At 35.5% G+C, this 19,892-nt stretch overlaps 2 protein-coding genes across 3 annotated transcripts; both read left to right on the plus strand.

The window, feature by feature from the left end:
- Positions 1-273: 273 nt before the first annotated feature.
- Positions 274-14,538, plus strand: LOC132306483 (protein TIC110, chloroplastic). 2 transcript variants are annotated; one of them, XM_059803872.1, is made up of 15 exons: positions 274-1,014; positions 1,912-1,971; positions 3,207-3,330; positions 3,448-3,516; positions 3,608-3,706; positions 3,980-4,046; positions 5,627-5,691; positions 5,783-5,877; positions 6,164-6,291; positions 6,410-6,510; positions 7,045-7,261; positions 7,677-7,831; positions 10,616-10,741; positions 13,028-14,002; positions 14,100-14,538. In XM_059803872.1, the coding sequence occupies exons 1-15, from the start codon at positions 470-472 to the stop codon at positions 14,337-14,339; spliced, it is 3,066 nt and encodes a 1,021-aa protein (XP_059659855.1). In that variant the 5' UTR covers positions 274-469; the 3' UTR covers positions 14,340-14,538. The 2 variants fall into 2 exon arrangements, with proteins under 2 accessions (XP_059659855.1, XP_059659856.1); XM_059803873.1 differs by having other exon boundaries at positions 6,167-6,291.
- Positions 14,539-16,302: 1,764 nt separating this feature from the next.
- Positions 16,303-19,336, plus strand: LOC132306484 (cationic peroxidase 1-like). The gene is made up of 4 exons (XM_059803874.1): positions 16,303-16,524; positions 17,635-17,826; positions 18,632-18,797; positions 18,951-19,336. The coding sequence occupies exons 1-4, from the start codon at positions 16,303-16,305 to the stop codon at positions 19,334-19,336; spliced, it is 966 nt and encodes a 321-aa protein (XP_059659857.1).
- The last annotated feature ends 556 nt before the right edge of the window (positions 19,337-19,892 follow it).

Consider the following 19,892-nt stretch of genomic DNA (forward strand, 5'->3'; position numbering starts at 1 on the left):
AAATTTCTCATACGCATTTAACCGTTTAATGCAGTCTATGAGTTACTCTTAAATTCAGGAAAAAAAAAAAAAATGAGTTACTCATAAATAAGCCTTTTGTACGGTAGGAATTTATATAAATTTTTATTTATTTATTTTTGATAATTTTACTTTTACTCATATTTTTTTTCGTGAATATATTTACTTACAATTAATGTTATCTTTTTGTTGTGTAAATATAATATTTTGTCCTGCAGCGAATTCCATTGTCGTTTTTAACCCTTCAATTCATCTATATCTCCGTCCGTTCCTCATCTGCCTCGCTATCCTCTTCCTTTCCCCCTTCCTCCCTCTGTTCATTAAACCCTAAAAACCTCCACACTCACTCAACAAACCCTCGCATCCCTCTACGCATTCCCTATTCAGAAGAAGAATATATATATATAAATATCTACACACACTCACACTCACACTCACACTCACAGAGATCATGATCCCATCCATTCTCATATCATCTCCTTCTTCTCCACACCCCACCACCCTTTTCTGTCCCTTCATCAACCCCTCTCCACTCCGAATCACAAAAGCGCCCTCTCTCTTCCTCTCTAGAAACCACCACCACGTACGGTATCGATATCAATATCGAATCTCCACCGTCCGGTGCTCTTCTTCCGATTCTTCGGACCAGCCGGTGGTCACCAAGTCGGATAGCTTCAATGTATTTGGGGGCAAGAGGGAGCTCTCTGGGCTTCAATCGCTTGCCGAATCCATGTCACCTCCGATCAGGTTAGCAAGTACGGCTCTGATTCTCTCTGGTGCTCTTGTTGCCGGATATGGATTAGGGTTTCGTTTTGGAGGTGATCGGAGAGCCGGTCTGGGAGGCGCCGTTGTGCTCGGTGTCGCCGGAGCTGGTGCTGCGTACGCCCTGAATTCTTGCGTTCCGGAAGTTGCCGCAGTTAATTTGCACAATTATGTGGCTGGTTCCGATGATCCGGGGGCAGTGAAGAAGGAGGATATCGAAAGAATTGCAAACAAGTTAGTTTTATATAACTACATAAATATGAACACACACAATATACACATCCTGTAGTTGCAAACAAGAATGATTGTCTATACACATTCGTTTAGCTATTACTCTCTTCTGTTAGTGTAAGTTTCAAGATGGTGCTTAGTTTAAACTAATAATACTTTGAATCTATAGACAATCATGGATCTTGCTGTCCAATTATATGTAACCGCAGCTTTTTTAATTTGTAACCGCAGCTTTTTATTATCTTCTTATTTAATTTATTTTTTCCTTGGGTTAAATAGCTTCTGGTTAAATTTGGGCTGTATATAGGTATAGAAGTAGATAATGAATGTAGTTGCTTTTAGTAAAAGGCTTGAAAAATGATTGGGTATTCTATAAAGCTTATAATATTCCAAGATTCAATAAAGAAATCACTTAATTGTGTCAAATATTTGGAGCTTTACCGGGCCTCAAGTGATTGTTTTAGAATTCAAATTTGTTTCACCAATGTTTTAGTCAGGGGAATGCATTATGTGCAAAAATTCAATTTCAAAAAGAATTTTTACTTGCCCTTGCAGTGTCAATACTGAAATATTGGACAAATAACTTATGTAAATCATTATATGGCTGTAATTGCCTTGTTTTTCTTTGTAGAGTGACTGAGGGATCATATTCTTGCTCAGATGATTTGGGCTCATAAATTTATAAATTGTTGGTGTCCTCTAAAATTTAGAAAGTCAAGGGTGCAAAATCTCTCTCTCTCTCACACACACACACTCTCTCTCTTCCACATTGTTAACTGTTATCTTGTGGCTCTCTCTCTCTCTCTCTCTCTCTCTTCCACATTGTTAACTGTTATCTTGTGGTTGGTTATTTTTTGTTCCTCCTTTAGTTGTTTATTTATTTTTGGTTCAATATTTCAGATACGGTGTAAGCAAACAGAATGAGGCATTTAATGCCGAGCTGTGTGAATTATATTCCAGGTGAGTAAATCTTATTTCAATTATGGATGCAAAGTGATGCAGAGCATGCTTACAAGAAAGCCCTCGTATGGGAATTTTCTATAGGCCGGGCATGCTTGGAACCTATGTAATTTATTGGTTTATTGGAAGTTCTTAATCTGTTAGTATGTTGCTGGACGGATTTATTTGGATGTATTAATTTCTATGAGATAGGAGTATCTTGACAAAATTTAGATTTACTAGATGTTGGCTGTAGTAATGATCCATGGGACTAATTATGTGTTAAGTTATGTTATTAGATGTTCAATTGGAGTTCTACTTCGTGTTTAGTAGTTTCTATAGTTAAGGCTCTGATTTTTTTTAATTTTTTAGTCTGTCCTACCAATAATACTGAGAACTTCTACCAGCTTTAAAGTATCTATATTCTGTCTTTATTTATTGGGGTTGAATGATGCAAAATTGAGATTGTATATATGTTATGTGTCTTAATGACTGCGGGGCAAAGCATTAATTTTATTGATGATATTATAGTTTCTTCTTCTCTTTTTCTTTCTTTCAATTTTCACAGCATTACTAAGTTGTAACCAGATCTTAATGATTTTTTCAACTTATACATTCTACTTTAATAAGAAACAGTAGTTCAGCAGCATAAAATGACGTTCAGAACACCCCAGAATACTACTTGTTCCGAAAATAATGCCAATTTTCTTCATAATAATCTTGCAGACCCTATCACCTTTACAATTAAGCCAATTTCCCTTTCCAACCTCCAAAGCTTCCAATGTTTCTTCCACTTACTCAAACGCCATATGTTCAATTTCTCCTTGGGCTGCCTAACTTAAAACCATATTAGGAAGCCATTGTGGTTCATAGCTAGTTGCTAGTTGGAGAATCTTCGTCATACTTGTGCAGCATCAGAAAGGTTAGTTGTCACTATCAATCTCCTTCACACTTGCATGTGGTATAATAATTTTTCCTGAATGAAAGACTTTGTTATGGGCTGGGAACCGTTCTGTTTAAATTGGGGCATTGTTTGATATCAAATGGACATGCTTTTTCCCCTTCCTCCCTCCCTTCTTCTGACCTTCCCTCTCTGTCCCATTCTCTATGCTTCCATCCATGTTTGATTTCTATTGTTTGTTCGATTGTTTGTTCACTTCTGTATTGTCTGTTGTGCTTGAGCAATTATCTGTTTGTTCACGTGGACGTGGCCTTTAATTTTCAACTTTTAAAATTTTCTTCTATTTTGGTGTCAGGTTTGTATCTTCTGTCCTTCCTCCTGGAAGTGAAGATCTTAAAGGCAATGAAGTTGAAACTATTATTAAATTTAAGAATGCATTGGGTATCGATGACCCAGACGCAGCTTCCATGCATATGGAGGTATTGTTGAAGTAGTTATTTGGACCTATGTTGATGAATAAGAATGCATGTGGCTGTATTTGAAAGGCAGACCTCATTTTATGTTCTTGAAACTGTAATTTACTGTTGGATCCTCAGATTGGTAGGCAAATTTTTAGGCAAAGGCTTGAAACTGGCGACCGTGATGGTGACAGAGAGCAGCGTCGGGTATGGTTACTTGTGATTTTGTTACTTATTGTGGTATTTGATCTCTTGGCTTCCTATGAGAAACTTGACCATGTTGGAGTCACCAGTGCAGGCATTTCAGAAGCTAATATATGTTTCAACGCTTGTATTTGGAGAAGCATCAACTTTTCTTTTACCTTGGAAGCGTGTGTTCAAGGTTACTGATGCACAGGTACTTCATTCTTATTAGTTTTATCTAAGTTTATCTGCAAAAATATCTTGCGGGTTGGGGTTGTGGTCTTGTTCTTTAAAGTGCACAGCAATTCAGCATCATTAATCAAGTTCTGCCATTTTAGTTCACTTAGTTAAAACAGATTATAGTTTTCATGTTCTTGTGCATCGGTTGAGTTTCAATCTTATTTGTGCATTGGTTGAGTTTCAATCTTATTACAGTTTTTTAAGCCATTGTTGTTTCTTTGTGGGTTTCAATATTTCTGTCCACCAGGTTGAGGTTGCTATTCGTGACAATGCTCAGCGGTTATATGCCTTTAAACTAGAATCGGTTTGCAGAGGTAACCACAGAAAGCATTTTTATGCCTTGAGTCACTGTATTGGCTCTCTGCTGATTTATGTGTTAAACACAAGTACACTAAATATCACTGTAATATAATTTGTTTCAAGTATGATTTGACTTTTCCCTATTTTTAAGGTGTAATTCAAATGTAATCGTAATTCAAATGTAATCGTCAAGCTGTCCATCATGATAAATAGAATAACGGCTGTATTTCTATTATTTGTTTTCTTTTTCATTCTTATGCTAAAATGAGGTGTTCTTCTGTACTTCTTAAGTAACAGTTGGTTGCATGTGAACAGGGATGGAGTAGCTGCCCCCCTGAGCCTAATGTGGCTCCTCAATTTCTATATTTCTTTAAGTTATTGTTTGTAATTTTTTAAAATTTTTACAAAATCACCCCCCCTTTTCAAATTTCTTTGGTCCCTTAAAAAAAAATTGTATTCCCCTTCTTCAATCAAACCCTAATTTTCCTCTTCAAAGTTCTCTCTCTCTTTTTTGTCTCTCTCGTTCTTTGAATTTTATTGACTTAATGTTCGTATTTTATATATTTGAATTTTTTTACTGCATATTTTTTCAAATAGTGACACAGGATTTGAATCTTGATTACCGTACCATTACTGCTTTTCTATTTTTTGGCTTGCTCTTTTGCTGCACTAGTAGTTGTCATGTTAGTTGGAAAAAAAAGAAGATAATATTCAATATGTGCCCCCTGGCTCCGTCACTGCATTTGAATGTTTGATGCTGCTTAGGATGGCTTGAACATCAAGCATATTCAGTTCTTATGTAGTGTATGCTTAATCTTTTTGCTATTGAACACTAATTGACTTAGTAGTTGATTTTCTCTATACTTTGTTACGACTGCAGAGTTACCAAGTAAAATAGATGAATCTTCATAGCTTTGATTTAAGAACGAACAATTTCTTTAATTTAGACTATATTTATTGTGATTATAATCTTTATCTGTTTCTTTGTGTATATAAGGTTCATGATCCTATTACATTTAGAGTGCAACTTGGACATGCTAACCTGAACCAAGCCCAAGCCTAACTCAATTTTTCATGAGTTTGGGCAACCAATTGTATAATTAGGGTAGAGCTCTTTGTACAATTGGGACCCTGGGTTGAAAAACTCTAACCTTGAGTTAATTTAGGCTAGAGCTCAGATTGAGGTGTTGACAAACCGAACTCAATTTTACTTATTAGATATTTATAATTTTAATATGTTACGTATATTTACACCTGTGATCAGTTTTTTCTTTTCAATTTATTTTTCTTTAAATGTTAATTGTTGTATACTAATACCTTGGAGGGTTAACCCAACCCCAGGCTAACTTGTACTCAGTCCGTTTTTCAGCCCGATTTTTATAATCGAGCTCAATTTGAGTTCAAAAATTTAAACATGGGATGGGATTGGGTTGAATGTTGGGATCAGTTGGGCTTCGGTTGAATGTTTTATTTCTTGGGTTGACCCCTCAACCATCCAAACCCACCTGAGTTGCACACCTAATTACATTTGAGTTTATGAGGATCGCACTTGTTTTGACCCGTCAACGCTAACAAAGTTTAAAACGTTTGTCAGATGTTGACGTAGAACAGCTTATTAGCCTGAGAGAAGCACAAATTCTGTATCGACTCTCCGATGAGGTATTACTGTCAAAACTTGTTGCCATTAAGTGAACATTTCATAATATTTTTTTTTGTCACCTCTACATGTGCTAGAACCTGTTTCATGCAGCTTGCTGAAGACATGTTCAAGGAGCGTACAAGAACACTCGTTGAGGAAAACATTTCCACTGCTCTCAGCATATTGAAGTCTAGGACAAGAGCAGCGTATGATCACGACCCGATTCAAAACTTTATAACTTTGCCAGTTTTTGGACATTTATTAGATAATATTTTTTCTTTCAATGAGTATGCTGGTCACTTGAGATTTGATTCAAGTATTTGTAAGAGCACGAGTTTATAGAACATGTCTTACTTTTGAAATTATTAATAGGAACATTTTAATTTTTAATTTTTCTGTTTTGAATTGCAATAGAAATTTTGATTCATATCGGTAGTTATTAATTTAACTTTTGTAGAATTTGCACCATCTAAAATAGATTGGGGTATCCAGCAGGGTAACAACACAAGTGATTGAAGAGCTTGATAAGATACTGGCATTTAATAGTCTGCTAATCTCATTGAAGAACCATCCTGATGCTGGTCGCTTTGCTTGTGGAATTGGGCCGGTTACTTTATTAGGTAAGAACTAGGAAGGCTAACTGGTATTTTGCATCATGTTCTTCATGAAGCTTATTTATTTCAATGATTTGTACACCCCAAACACGCATGCTGTAGTTGATGTATATCCTTGATATAGGTGGCGAGTATGATGGTGACAGAAAAAGGGATGAGTTGAAGCTCCTATATCGAGCATATGTTACTGATTCTCTATCGAGTGGTCGCATGGAAGAAAATAAGGTGCATGGACATTTGGCTTCATTTTTTTCTATGTTTCTGTTTTGCATGAAAGAGACTTTCAGTGAAATAAAAATTATGAAATGTGAGGTGGGGGATTTATGTCTTCTATTTTTTTGGTTACATGAACTATATAGTATATAAAATTTGATATTGTACTTTAAATTTTTTAAGATTAAGATATATAAAATGGTATTTAAATTCTAATCTATCTTTCCTCTTAACATAAATTTATATATTAAATTTTTTATGCATTAGACGTGCACATAGACTAGTGTCCTTAAAAGATTCTAATTTGGTACAAGAATTTCTTCTTGGTTTGGGGAACCTTGTTCCATGATGAAGTTTCAGTACTGCGCCATCAGAATTAATGCCCATGTTCTATGTTTCGGTGTTGTCTAGATGTTGCCTTGCTTTTTCTGGGTTCTGTTTTTATGTTAGAGACGTACTTTTTTTTTTTAGTTTTTCCTAAATGAAGAGACGTACTTTATTATTATAATTGTTAACATTGCTTTTATCTTTTCTTTCTCTTTGTAGCTTGCTGCATTGAACCAATTGAGGAATATATTTGGTTTAGGTAAACGAGAAGCAGAATCTATCACGCTGGATGTTACCTCAAAAGTATATCGTAAACGACTTGGTCAGGCCGTATCTAGTGGTGATTTAGAAGGTGCTGATAGCAAAGCAGCCTTCCTTCAAAATCTCTGTGATGAGTTGTGCTTTGATCCACAGAAGGCCATAGAGATCCATAATGGTAATATTTGGCATATGATAATCTGTAATAATGCTGCTATGATGAACTCACTACAGGAACTAGTAGACATTTTCCTGTCACTTGGACTTTCTTTTTAAGTTTGTGTTTATCTGGCACGCACACATACTCATATAAGGTGATAATCAGCCACATTTTTTTTTAATTAATGTCAAACTGAAAAGTATATCTCCTGGTACTTGAAAAGTTTCCAAGTATGCTTTAACTAATGATGAAATGGCGACTTTTTTGGTACCATGGAGTAGCAGTAGGGAGGAACATAAGTTCTGCGTTACGCGTCTTACTGTCTTCAATATTCATATTTAAGATTGTTTGTGCCAACTGCTTTCTTATTTTTAATTAATTTTTGGAATGCCATGAAAGAGTCTCCAATTTTCTTATATACTCGTAATTTTAGAAATTTACCGGCAAAAGCTTCAGCAAGCTGTAACTGATGGAGAGCTTAATGAGGAGGATGTCAAAGCTTTGGAGCGGTTACAGATCATGCTTTGCATCCCTAAGCAAACAGTTGAAGCAGCTCATGCAGATATCTGTGGGAGTTTGTTTGAAAAGGTAACTGTTGCTTTCCCTACCTATACCTTTCATACTTTGTGTACTTGACTTGGTTCTCATTAATAGTCCATTACTTGATGCTGATCTCATCAATGCGGGGTTCTAGAAGGGTAGACTGGATATGCTTCCAACCTTTAGCATCATATGTGGTCTTTCCTAGGGTTCGAAGCTACATCTCACATTTGGGCCCCCAGCAGTGGCCCTTGTGCATAATTCTCATTAAGCTGTAGCAATTTCTCCAGGACCCTTTCTGTTTCAATTATTGCATGTCAATTCTTTTATTTATTCGGAAATTGAATGCGAACTGCTTCTAGTTTCTAGGAACTTTTCTGTGTTGTGGCATTTGTCAAAAGGTCAGTATATTTCCCCCAAGAAATACTGATATGCGGCAATGAGGCTGTTGTGCTGGGATGATGTGATGACTTGTCTGCCATTATAAGTTTGGGGCTATGAAGCATGGACACGGGTGCGGCATGCACAGACACGGCAAGGATACAACAATACAATAATAATATAATTTTTTATTATATATAAAAATTTTAATTTTCTTCTCAATTTCTAATTTATATTTATAAACACAACCCATTTAAATTAGGCCCACCAAATAGCACATATTGTTTTGTTAAAACAGAATAGTCAATATACCCAAATTCCATTAAAATATAAATACTGTAAAAGATATATATGTATACGTCCAAAAGGCAGAATTTTTTTATCCCTCTAAGCCGCTCTAACCAAACATGTTGAAAACCAAGATAATATTTTGATCTTATCCCTTCACTCTCTTTCTTTCATGGCACTGTAACTCTCTACTTCATCTCTTCCTCTCACTCTCTCCTTCATTAACAGAATCACGGCTCTCAGACCTTGTATCTCTTTCCGGCGATTTCTTTTATACCCTCCATCTCTTGATATATTAGATTTTTGTCTCTTATTTCAACTTTGAATTGTTAGACATATATACACAACAGCCGTAGTGTGTTTGATGGCGTATCTGTTGTTTTTTTTTTTTTTGTTCTTTGTTCATTTATTTTATTTATTTTGTCTTTATTTATAAAGAGAAAGGACACTTATGGACATGCGTGCCCGACACTAATACAACACCCCCCGTTGCCGTTTCGGTGCTTTAGAGGCTGGAGGGATATTATAGAGGAGGTCTACTTGTTTATGTCTTGGTTTGAATGGCACATGTTTTTTTTTTTTTAATGGCACAGTTTTTCTGTATGGCGAGTAGAAGGGAGAATAAAAAATTCTATTTGAGTAAATCAAGTAATGGAATCCGGTGTTCCCCTATATGCATGGACTCTTCTAAATAACTGAATCACACATGTCAGACACACGACATGAATATGGGTATCTGATATTTATTCAATATGTATGGTTGACAAGTATATCCAACTATCCAATAACTCACGTGTATTACATAATTGTACAAAGAGCCATCTTATTATGTTCTTTATCAAATTATTACTTCAAAAAGTGAATCAACCTACATTCAATATTTTGTAGTACATAAGAATTTCATTTTACCATAAAAATAAAAAATATTAAAAAATGGTAATTTAGCCTTGTCCTGAGTCCTTGGGCTTGACGATTCGATAGATATGACGTTTAGCACTTTTATGCATCCAATATACGTATTTGAGTCCATGTAAACAGATGGCGTCTGTGTGGTTGATCAGTACTGTACACTACTATTCAGGTCTTGCATTATATTTTGATGGCTTGCAAATACTGGCATTTGTTGGTTCAATGGAAAAAATGTTATTAATTAAATCTTAAGAAAGCTTTAAGTAGGAAAAAATGAATAATTATTGAACAGTGTGGATATTTTTTGAAAATGAGTAATTCAGATAGAATCCAAAAGTAAATGTTCTCTAAAAGTAATGGGTGATTATGTTATTTATGGAAGTGAATAACACTTGGGTCTAAGACAATAGAGCCAGACCAATAGCAGGAGAGTGAGATCGGTTATATCTGGTAAAAGAAGAAAAGGAAAAAAAGCTCGAGACTGCTTGAGAGTGTACACCCATATACATGTAAAAGTGTTTTTGAAAGTGGCACTATATTATTTTATGAGGTTTTAGATCAAAATAAAGATTGTGATTGTCTGGTGTTTGCAAGGAAATCTCTAACATCAGTATAGGCTTTTCGAGTCCCAGCAAATGTTTCTTTTTGTGGCCTTGAAAGGCCAAAAACTCCAAAATGTTGCCAAATCTATAATTTTTGACTTCTCATTGTGTGAACTGGTTGGTTGCCATTTTCAATTGACCAATTTGCAGATTGGAGAAAGATTCCTCACCAAAAAAAAAAGAAAAAAAGAAGAAGGGATTCCTAGGTTCCATCAATAGTTTTGGACAGAAATGTTTATTTACAATGCTAGTCAGCCAGAGAAATTACGATTTTGGAATTGGATTGTGCCCCAAAAATTTGGGGCTTGGAGAGATTTTATTTCTTACATTTCTTTTGGTCGAAATATGAAAATATCCCCGGAGGAATTTGATTGATGTACTCATGAAGAGCTTGAAATCTTCATCCACTGTGTGGTTTTCTCCAAAAATTTCATTAAGTAAAGTAGTTTTATTATTATCTTCTTTTGATATCCATCTGTCACAGGGACCTGTATCTTTCTAAATCATGTAGATTGCAGATGTTGATTCTGATACTATTATACTAACAATGTGGTTGTCTTGTATGTACTAGAGTCCTGTAATACTGCAGATGCCTTCTGGTCATAATGCTGACAAGTTTGTAAAGTTATTCTAATCAGGCTTCTTTTTCCAGGTTGTGAAGGATGCCATCGCTGCTGGAGTGGATGGTTATGATGCAGAAGTCAAGAAATCTGTTCGAAGGGCTGCACATGGTTTACGCTTAACCAGGGAGGTTGCCATGTGTATTGCTAGTAAGGCAGTAAGTATCCACCTCCGCTAAATTTTGTTCTTGCTCTTTGATGATTGTAATTGTATTTATTGTAAATCCAAATAGCTGGAATGGGAAGTTTTCTTTGTTTTAAGAGTCTCCCTTCAGTAGGTGAGTCTAGCTGGGCTCAAGTCAGCTTGAGCTCAGTCAAGGTGGAATCTTTTCCCAAGCCTTATTTTTGCTTGAAGCCCCTAGAAGAAGATTAGTTAATTTAATGACTCCAGGAGTTTGGATGATCCAAGTGATTTGTCAGCATTGTCCACCTCATAACTATTTCCAAGCAACATGAACATACAATTGGCTGGGATGGCAGTGAGGTGGAGTTCTGATAATTTGAAATAAATGCCACTAAGATGGTATTCGAATTTTTTTACCCATGAAACCTTTTTCATTGTTATTATTATTATTGATATTTTTGCATGCTTGTAGTAGAACACAAGAAGTAATACGCAAATCTTTGAGTTGGTCTAGGCTGGGACCTGGAAGTTTGTTCTTTTTTTCTCAATAAATCCCATTCTCCTGTTCAGTTTTTTTGTTAGAAAAGTCGAGCCTTGTCCAATTTGTACCCACACTTCTTAGCCTCTCGGTCATGTGATGTTAAGTTGACAAGAGTTCAATTACCTGAATATGATGTGGGCTACCGGATTTTGATTTTCCATGTTTGAGTATAGTGGGGCTTCAAATCAAGCAAAAGATCTTGGCAACTTTGTTGATTTTGCAAGGTTCATCCTGGATCACTAGAACACAAAAATGGCATGGAGATAATATTTAACCAACTTAAGTTTTGGGTGGTTAAAGTTGGTGTTCTGTCACTAGAACACAAAGATGTCATGGAGATAAATTGGACCAACCTAAGTTAAGATTTGTGTTGGTTAAAGTTGGTGTGCTGTTGACTGTACAGCAATCTCATATGCATGAATATTTCTTCCTGGAAGTTTGGGGTTATCATATGATTCATATGTTATCCTCCTCCTTGTGTTCAAATACAACTTGTTCTGTTAAAGGTCCATTTATCTGAACACTATAAATATTTTCCAGGATCTATCTTATTCATGCGTACACGCATGCGCGCGCGCACACACACAATGCATATATAAACTTCTATATATTTTAGATTACACATGGTTGAAAGTATGAGGAATGTTTTCTTAAGTTAGGTAGTTATCTGTGCTTTCAACCAAAGTACATGTTGGTTTTGTCACTCAGGTTGCATCAGACCAAGTTACACACAAATTTTTTGTCTGGAACTTTGGAATAGATGATATTCTAACTCTTAAAAAACAATAAAATTGCTGCTGGTTGGTTCCTTGTATAAAAAAATGCCGCTGGTAGGCAGATTTTGTGGTAAAACAAAGCTTTTTTTTTTTTTTTTTTTTGGTGTTGATAAATACAAATATATAAACAAGATGCTAGATAATATGCAACCAATTACATGTGAAGTATACAAGACTGCACGCTTAACTGCAATGAGGAAGAATTACCAAAAAAGAAAAGGCCAACTCCCACTGGCCCACCTAAGCTTCATCTCACTGAAACTCGTGAAGAAATTACATTCAACAAATTCCCTCCCAAAAACGAAGTATTTGAAGAACTCAACATCAATCATCAATTCAATATAAAACCTGGCCAAGCCTATCTTCAAACAAATTTTGTTTCCTCTCAGGTTTACCAAAATTGCGCTAGGGAGGACATATTCCACACTGGTCTCTTTCTTCTAGATGAACCCTACAGGTATCCAACAAGAGCCTCCTTAGATGTGGTAGAGGTCCAAGTCTTGCCTGTACTTTTACAGGAAATTTGGATATATGATTGTAAACTTTTAGTTTTAGCAGAACCCTACCGTAGCCCCTCAGCACCCGCAAAAAGGGGGAAAAAGAGAAGGAAAGAAGAAGACATTTCTGTTTGTTTGTCTGTGATGCATTTCCCGAGAAAAAGAGAATTCCATGTATTATTTGTTGTTATGTTTCATTGATTAGATTGCTAGAAGCTATTTATTTATCTTGATTATTGCTGGATTAACTCTTATTTCAGTATTGAATGTCTCACAAGTTATGTCAATGTTTGAAACTGGTGGCAAATGCAGTCACTGGATGAAAGCTTATCATAAAATCTGTTGGGTTGATGAAACTTCTCTAAGAAGTGTTACTATTGAGTCCTCATAGAATTTTCGAAATGCCATACATAATATGAATTATCTGAATTCAATATGTTTAGCTTTTACTTATCCAAAAAAAAAAAAATGTTTAGCTTTCACAAATTGACTGATGCTCTGTGCAGGTGAGAAAGATTTTCATGACCTACATAAAACAATCACGTGCGGCTGGGAGCCGAATAGAAGCTGCAAAAACACTTAAAAAAATGATTGCATTCAACTCATTGGTAGTGACTGAATTAGTCACAGATATAAAAGGTGAATCATCTGATACTACATCAGAAGAGCCCATTGAGGAGGAAGAAAAACAGGCAGAGGAGGATGAGGAATGGGAGACCCTCCAGTCACTTCGAAAAGTAAAACCAAACAAAGAATTTGCTGCAAAGTTGGGGAAGGAAAGCCAGACGGAGATAACTCTCCAAGATGACCTCCCAGAAAGGGATAGGACTGACCTTTACAAGACATACTTGTTATTCTGTCTAACAGGAGAGGTCACCAGGATTCCGTTTGGTGCACAGATTACCACAAAAAAGGATGATTCTGAGTATGTTCTGCTAAACCAGCTTGGTAAAATCCTAGGTTTGACTAACAAGGAGATTGTGGATGTGCATAGGGGCTTGGCTGAGCAAGCTTTCAGGCAACAAGCTGAGGTGATTTTAGCTGATGGACAGTTGACGAAAGTCAGGATTGAGCAGCTAAATGAGCTGCAGAAGCAAGTTGGCTTGCCGCCACAGTATGCCCAGAAAATCATAAAGAGCATAACAACTACTAAAATGTCAGCTGCCCTTGAAACCGCTGTGGGTCAGGGGAGACTCAGTATAAAGGAGATAAGAGAACTTAAGGAAGCTGGTGTTGTTGATTTGGACAGCATGATATCTGAGGGCTTACGGGAGAACCTCTTTAAGAAAACTGTGGATGAAATTTTTTCGTCTGGTACTGGCGAGTTTGATGAGGAGGAAGTATATCAGAAAATTCCACAAGACCTCAAAATTAATGTTGAGAAGTCAAAAAGGGTTGTTCACGAGCTTGCACGAAGTAGATTATCAAACTCTCTGATTCAGGCTGTAGCATTACTAAGGCAGAGAAACCATGCAGGAGTGGTATGCATCTCATCTTGGTTGTTTTTGAATTTTGTTTGATATATATTTTCGGTGGTAAATCTGTAACATTTCTAAAATCAACTTCTACTCTTTGTAGGTTTCCTCCCTCAATGATTGTCTATCCTGTGACAAGGCTGTACCTTCACAGCCATTATCGTGGGAAGTAGCAGAGGAGCTATATGATCTCTTCCTTATATACACGAAGAGCAACCCGGCTCCTGAGAAACTGTCGCGGTTGCAATATCTGCTGGACATAAGTGACTCTACAGCAGAAACTCTGCAAGGGATGAGGGACAGACTGCCAAATGGAGCAGAGGAGGAAGAATTTGTTTTTTGAGTTTGTAGCGGGATAGATGTGGTAGTGGTAGGCACGGTGAAGAGGCTCTGAGCCCCCCCTGGTTGAGTCATGTATTTTTTTTGGTTTCTTTTTTGTTTAAAAATGAAAAAAAATCGTGATTTTATTTTTAGAGAACAGAGGAACAAGATATATTCTGGTTTGTGAATCACTAATACATATTGAAAATCTTTGAACAAAAGGGCGGGAAGCAGAAGTTTTTGGGGGTTCTTGAAAATTAGCAGTCAGCTGTACAGTGACTTATTAGATTCAACTCATTGTCACCATATGCTGAGATATGCAGAGTGAATCACTAAAAAAATGGTAGAAGAGCCCAGTGACTTTAATTATTGTTAAGTTCCATTGTTATAAACAAGAATCATACCCATATGCCGATGTATGCCTAGCTCACCTCTACTCTTCCACTCGGGGACTTGAATTCTCAACTTTTTACTTTGGAAAGTGAAAAAGTACGGTTTGGTTATTACTCTTGGGTGGTCGTTGGGATCATACTCATTATGCTATGTAAGGTGTGTAAACGTTCCATAGTCCATAATTGTGATCCATTTATTAATTAATTAGGTGGTCAAAATTTTTAGACATTGTCCCTAGCTTAATTGTACATTTCTGTGAATGCATGTAGTTGTACTCAATGAAAACAGTAATTCAAAGATTTGTTTTTACCATTTGAAAGTTAGGAGAAGGTAGCTTTCAAGCCCATAAAAAAGATGAGCACCATGTATTGATAAACCACCTTAGAATCAATTATTTATTTAACTATAATTTAGGGAGCATGAGAGGTTGGTGAGTCAACAAAAGCCACTTCTCTTTTATTAAGCTCAACCCTCTTTAATCCATCCAAGTTCACTTTATCAGTGCTAATGTGAAGTTATTAGACTTTGTTTGGTATTAACTTCCAAAGACCACTATTTTCAAAGACCTATTTTAATTATTTGAAGCTTTTCTTATTAGATTTTAGGGACAGGAATTTTCTAAAGTTTGGGGGGTTTGCAAAATAGGCCTTGCGTTTACTGCGAAAAGGCAGAAGGCAAAAGAAAATTTGATCTGCCTTTCGTTTCAAGATTGACTAATTAGATTCCTTAGACAAATTCGTTCACACTGTGTCACTAACCAACCACCCCCCAAATATTTCAAATTACCACAACTTGGAACTTGGGTGTTATCATTTGGTGTATTGACCATAAGGCTTGTGGCTTAGCGGTACAAAACTCCTACTTCTCAAAGGGAGATCAGGGGTTCGAACCTCAGTGGAGATTGTATGTGTGAGTCTAAACTAGGAAAAAAAAAAAAAAAAATTTGGTGTATTGGGATAAAAACTAAAGGTGTTAATGGGCATTCAAATTTAAAGTGGGATTCCTTAAATAAAACAGAAGACATTGGAGTCCGAACTTCTCAAATTTCTAAATAAATTTATCGAATGGGATCAGCAGTGGTGGCGGGATCCACGTGTCCCACCCAATTAACTTATTTGGAGTTTGTGGAAGTTCGTCCTCTCTTATTAATGCTCTAACTCAATGACAAGACTCTCACCTCACATTTTGAATATCAAAAGTTCAAATCTTCTTGAGATCATATTTAAGAAATTTCCCTCTTACAAATAGATTGCACCTAAAAGTTAAATCTAGCTGTCTTAATCACCACAACTCCAAGCCCATCGCTATGTTTTTACTCATCATTTTTTTCCCTAGAGGATGAATTGGCACTAAGTGGGGGCATGTTTATCCAATTCCTTGGTCCAACCCAATATTCTTTTCTTTTAAATTTTCAATAATAGCTTTGACCCTTGGACATGTCTAAAATGTCAAACGGTCCAAGAAGGTTCATCTATATATAGAGCATTTCAATGAGCATAATTTACCAAAACACAAAAGACAAAACACAAACAGAGCTGGTCTTTTTGTTTCTCTTTCGTCTGTCTTTGTCTGTCCTTTGGATATATATAGCAATGGCGTTTTATTCGCAGTGCTACTGTATTTTGAGCTTGTATCTGTATTTGTTAGTGTTTGGAATGAGCTCTGCTTCTGCCCAACTTTCCTCTAATTTCTATTTCTCAACGTGCCCAAGAGCCCTCACTATCATTAGAACTGCAGTGAATAATGCAGTGTCCAAGGAGCATCGCATGGGGGCCTCCTTGCTCCGTCTTCATTTCCACGACTGCTTTGTCAATGCATGATCTCTCTCTCCCTCTCTCTCTCTCTCACACACACACATATATGATCTCTAGCATTCTCTTGCATGCATGCATGCATAAACCTCCGTAATTTTTCTTTTTGGTCTTGTATATACTACAACTTTATATTGTTAATACAACTTTAAATTGACAATGAAACAACCACTTAAATGCGTTAAAATTTTAATTTAATAGTGTAGAAACATTGCAATACGATGTAATATATATATACACACACACACACGATTGCATTAGTGTTGTATTTTATGATATAGTGTATTGCATAACTGATTTATTAGTATTGGTGAACAAGATGATAGACGATGAGAGCTAATGGAATGGATCCAGGTCCCACGCCTACTAAGGATTTCGATCCTTGTGTCTACCTAGGCTGGTCTAGATAAGCCTTTTTTTTTTTTTCTTTTTTTTTTTTTATTTTTTATTTGTAAATTATATATATATATATATATATATATATATATGTATTAGAAAGCTTCCATATATACGGCGTAAGTGATGAGCTATATTTCCCTCTTAACAATAACGTGTTGAACCCTTTTATACGATGTATGTTATCGTTAAGAGGGAAATATAGCTCATCACTTACGCCGTATATATGGAAGCTTTCTAATACATACATATATATATATATATACATACATATATATATATCTTCTACTTTGAGAGCAGTATATAAAAAATAAAGATAGTTTATTGCAAAAATTTATTTTACACTTCCAAAAAAAATAAAAATAAAAAAAAATAAAATTTCATCATGCAAAATGCTATTTCACATGGTAAGTACTAGTAGTTTAAAAGGATTTTCATACTATTCTTTTTCATAATATATTGAGAATGATGATAATTTTTACAATTATCCTAAAAAGTACTACTTATATAGTTCACTTTTGAAACGTAATTATGTCATTTCATTTATTTTTAAAGAATCTAATTCAGAGTTCTACTATAGTACTAATTAACATTAACAATTCTTCTCTCTCTCTCTCTCTCTCTATACATGCAATAGCATTGATCACCAAATAAATTTTTTTTTTGGAACAGTAATTGTTTTCAAGAATTATTGATGTTAATGAGATTGTGTAACAGGGATGTGATGCATCTGTTCTACTAGATGACACTTCAAGTTTTACTGGGGAGAAGAGTGCAAACCCCAACATGAACTCATTGAGGGGTTTCGACGTCATCGATACTATTAAATCTCAACTGGAGGCCATCTGCCCTGCTGTTGTTTCTTGTGCAGATATTCTAACTGTTGCAGTTCGCGATTCTGTCGTTGCAGTGAGCTTTTTTCTTTTCTTTTTCTTTCAAAAATATTTATATATTAACCATGAAATTTAATTTTGCATACTTATTACATATATATATATATATATATCTCTCTCTCTCTCTCTCTCTCTCTCTCTCTCTCTAAGCAAGGATTAATATTTATATTTATATTAATGCATGTATTATAAAGTAGCTAGCTAGGTCTACTAGATAACTAGACAATTAAGTACTCATCCAATGTCCTAATAGAATTCACAGAAATTTCTCACACACACACACACACACGTTTCATGGAGCTTGGAATTTTGCTACTCAATAGACACTCAAGTCAATGAGCTAGTTTGCAATATTGGACCTAGACTAGAATGGTTTTATCACTAATATAATATATATATATATATATATATATATATATATATATATATATATATCACTTTCAACTTTCTCTATCCAATATATGTATATAAATTGCATCTCCAAATACTCCTCCATTAACCACCAATAAGGGATGTGGCAAATTTTATTTATTTATTTATTTATTTTTAGTGTCAAAGATTATAAAACCTACATCTCCTAGATGTTTATTTTTGTTAATTCTCAATAAATTTAGTTTAACAAAAGTTTATACAACCATTAGTTTGACCAATTCATCAAAAGCTCAGAGCTATCTGTATTATAATATATATATATATATATATATATATATATATATATATATATATATATAATACAACAATTGCAATATATATATATATACAGATTAATTACTTTTGATTTTACTGCTTTTGATCACTTTTCTTCTCCCAAATTGCTTCAGTTGGGTGGCCCTTCATGGACAGTTCCATTAGGCAGAAGAGACTCAATCACAGCGAGTTTAAGCGCCGCCAATAACGACATTCCATCACCTTTCATGGATCTCAGCGACCTCATAACTGTCTTCTCAAACAAAGGGTTCACTGCTAAAGAAATGGTTGCTCTCTTAGGTATGTGACCACTGTGAAAAATATTTCATAGGTTAGGTTGCTTCCATTAAGTTAATTGGTGATACATACATATATATATATATATATATGTAAATATATATAATTTCATTATTTCCTATAATTTTAATATATTTTTTGTATTTTCTTGAATAGGGTCACACACAATAGGGCAAGCCAGGTGCTTACTATTCCGCGACCGCATCTACAACGAGGCCAACATCAATTCAACATATGCAGCCTCACTGCAATCAACATGTCCGACCTCAGGTGGCGACGACAATCCTGCTCCTCTTGATGCCACCAGTCCTGTCATTTTCGACAACGCCTACTTCAAGAATCTGGTGAACAACAGAGGACTTATGCACTCGGACCAGCAGCTCTTCAACGGCGGCTCCACGGACTCTCAGGTCACCACTTACAGCAATAGCCCTGCAACTTTCTACAGGGACTTTGCCGCTGCAATTGTGAAGATGGGAAACCTTAGCCCGCTCACCGGAACCAATGGCCAGATTCGAACCAATTGCCGGAAGATAAACTGATTTAAGGACTTGGCCATTGAACAAAATGTGTTCATTTGTGGTGTTCGACAGTTTGTTTCCATTTCATTTAGCTAATGCATTCAATAAAAGTGATATAAGTGTATCACTGAAAATGTATTTGTTCAATTGTAAGTGTATCACTAATTGTGCCATTTTCGTCCCGTGCCTGTTTTGTGCCGCAACAATTTTAAATTGATAATACAATAATTACGTGAATGTGTGAAATTTTTGGTTTAATGGTGTTATAATATTATAATATGTTACATAAATATCGTATCTTTGATATAAATATGTGTCCTAACTTTTTAAAACTTTTTAAAAGTATTTGTATTGGTGATTCGTCTTGCAATGTCGCAATAGGAATGTTGCGATGTAACTGTATTGTTGCACCAGTGCATAGAATGACCTAAACAGGAAGAGCTTTGGGTTTAGGAATGTGACAAGACTAAACAGAGATTCATATAACATAATAAAAAACCATCAATAATAATTCTCAACGGGTTTGGACAAATTATTATTCCTTTGATCTTCTTTAAATCGGTTTGCAAATGCCATA

This window comes from Cornus florida, unplaced genomic scaffold, assembly GCF_030987335.1.
Source record: "Cornus florida cultivar Cherokee Brave unplaced genomic scaffold, ASM3098733v1 CherokeeBrave_3.0.0_Hap2_Chr05, whole genome shotgun sequence".
In the NCBI taxonomy this organism is placed as follows: Eukaryota; Viridiplantae; Streptophyta; class Magnoliopsida; order Cornales; family Cornaceae; genus Cornus; species Cornus florida.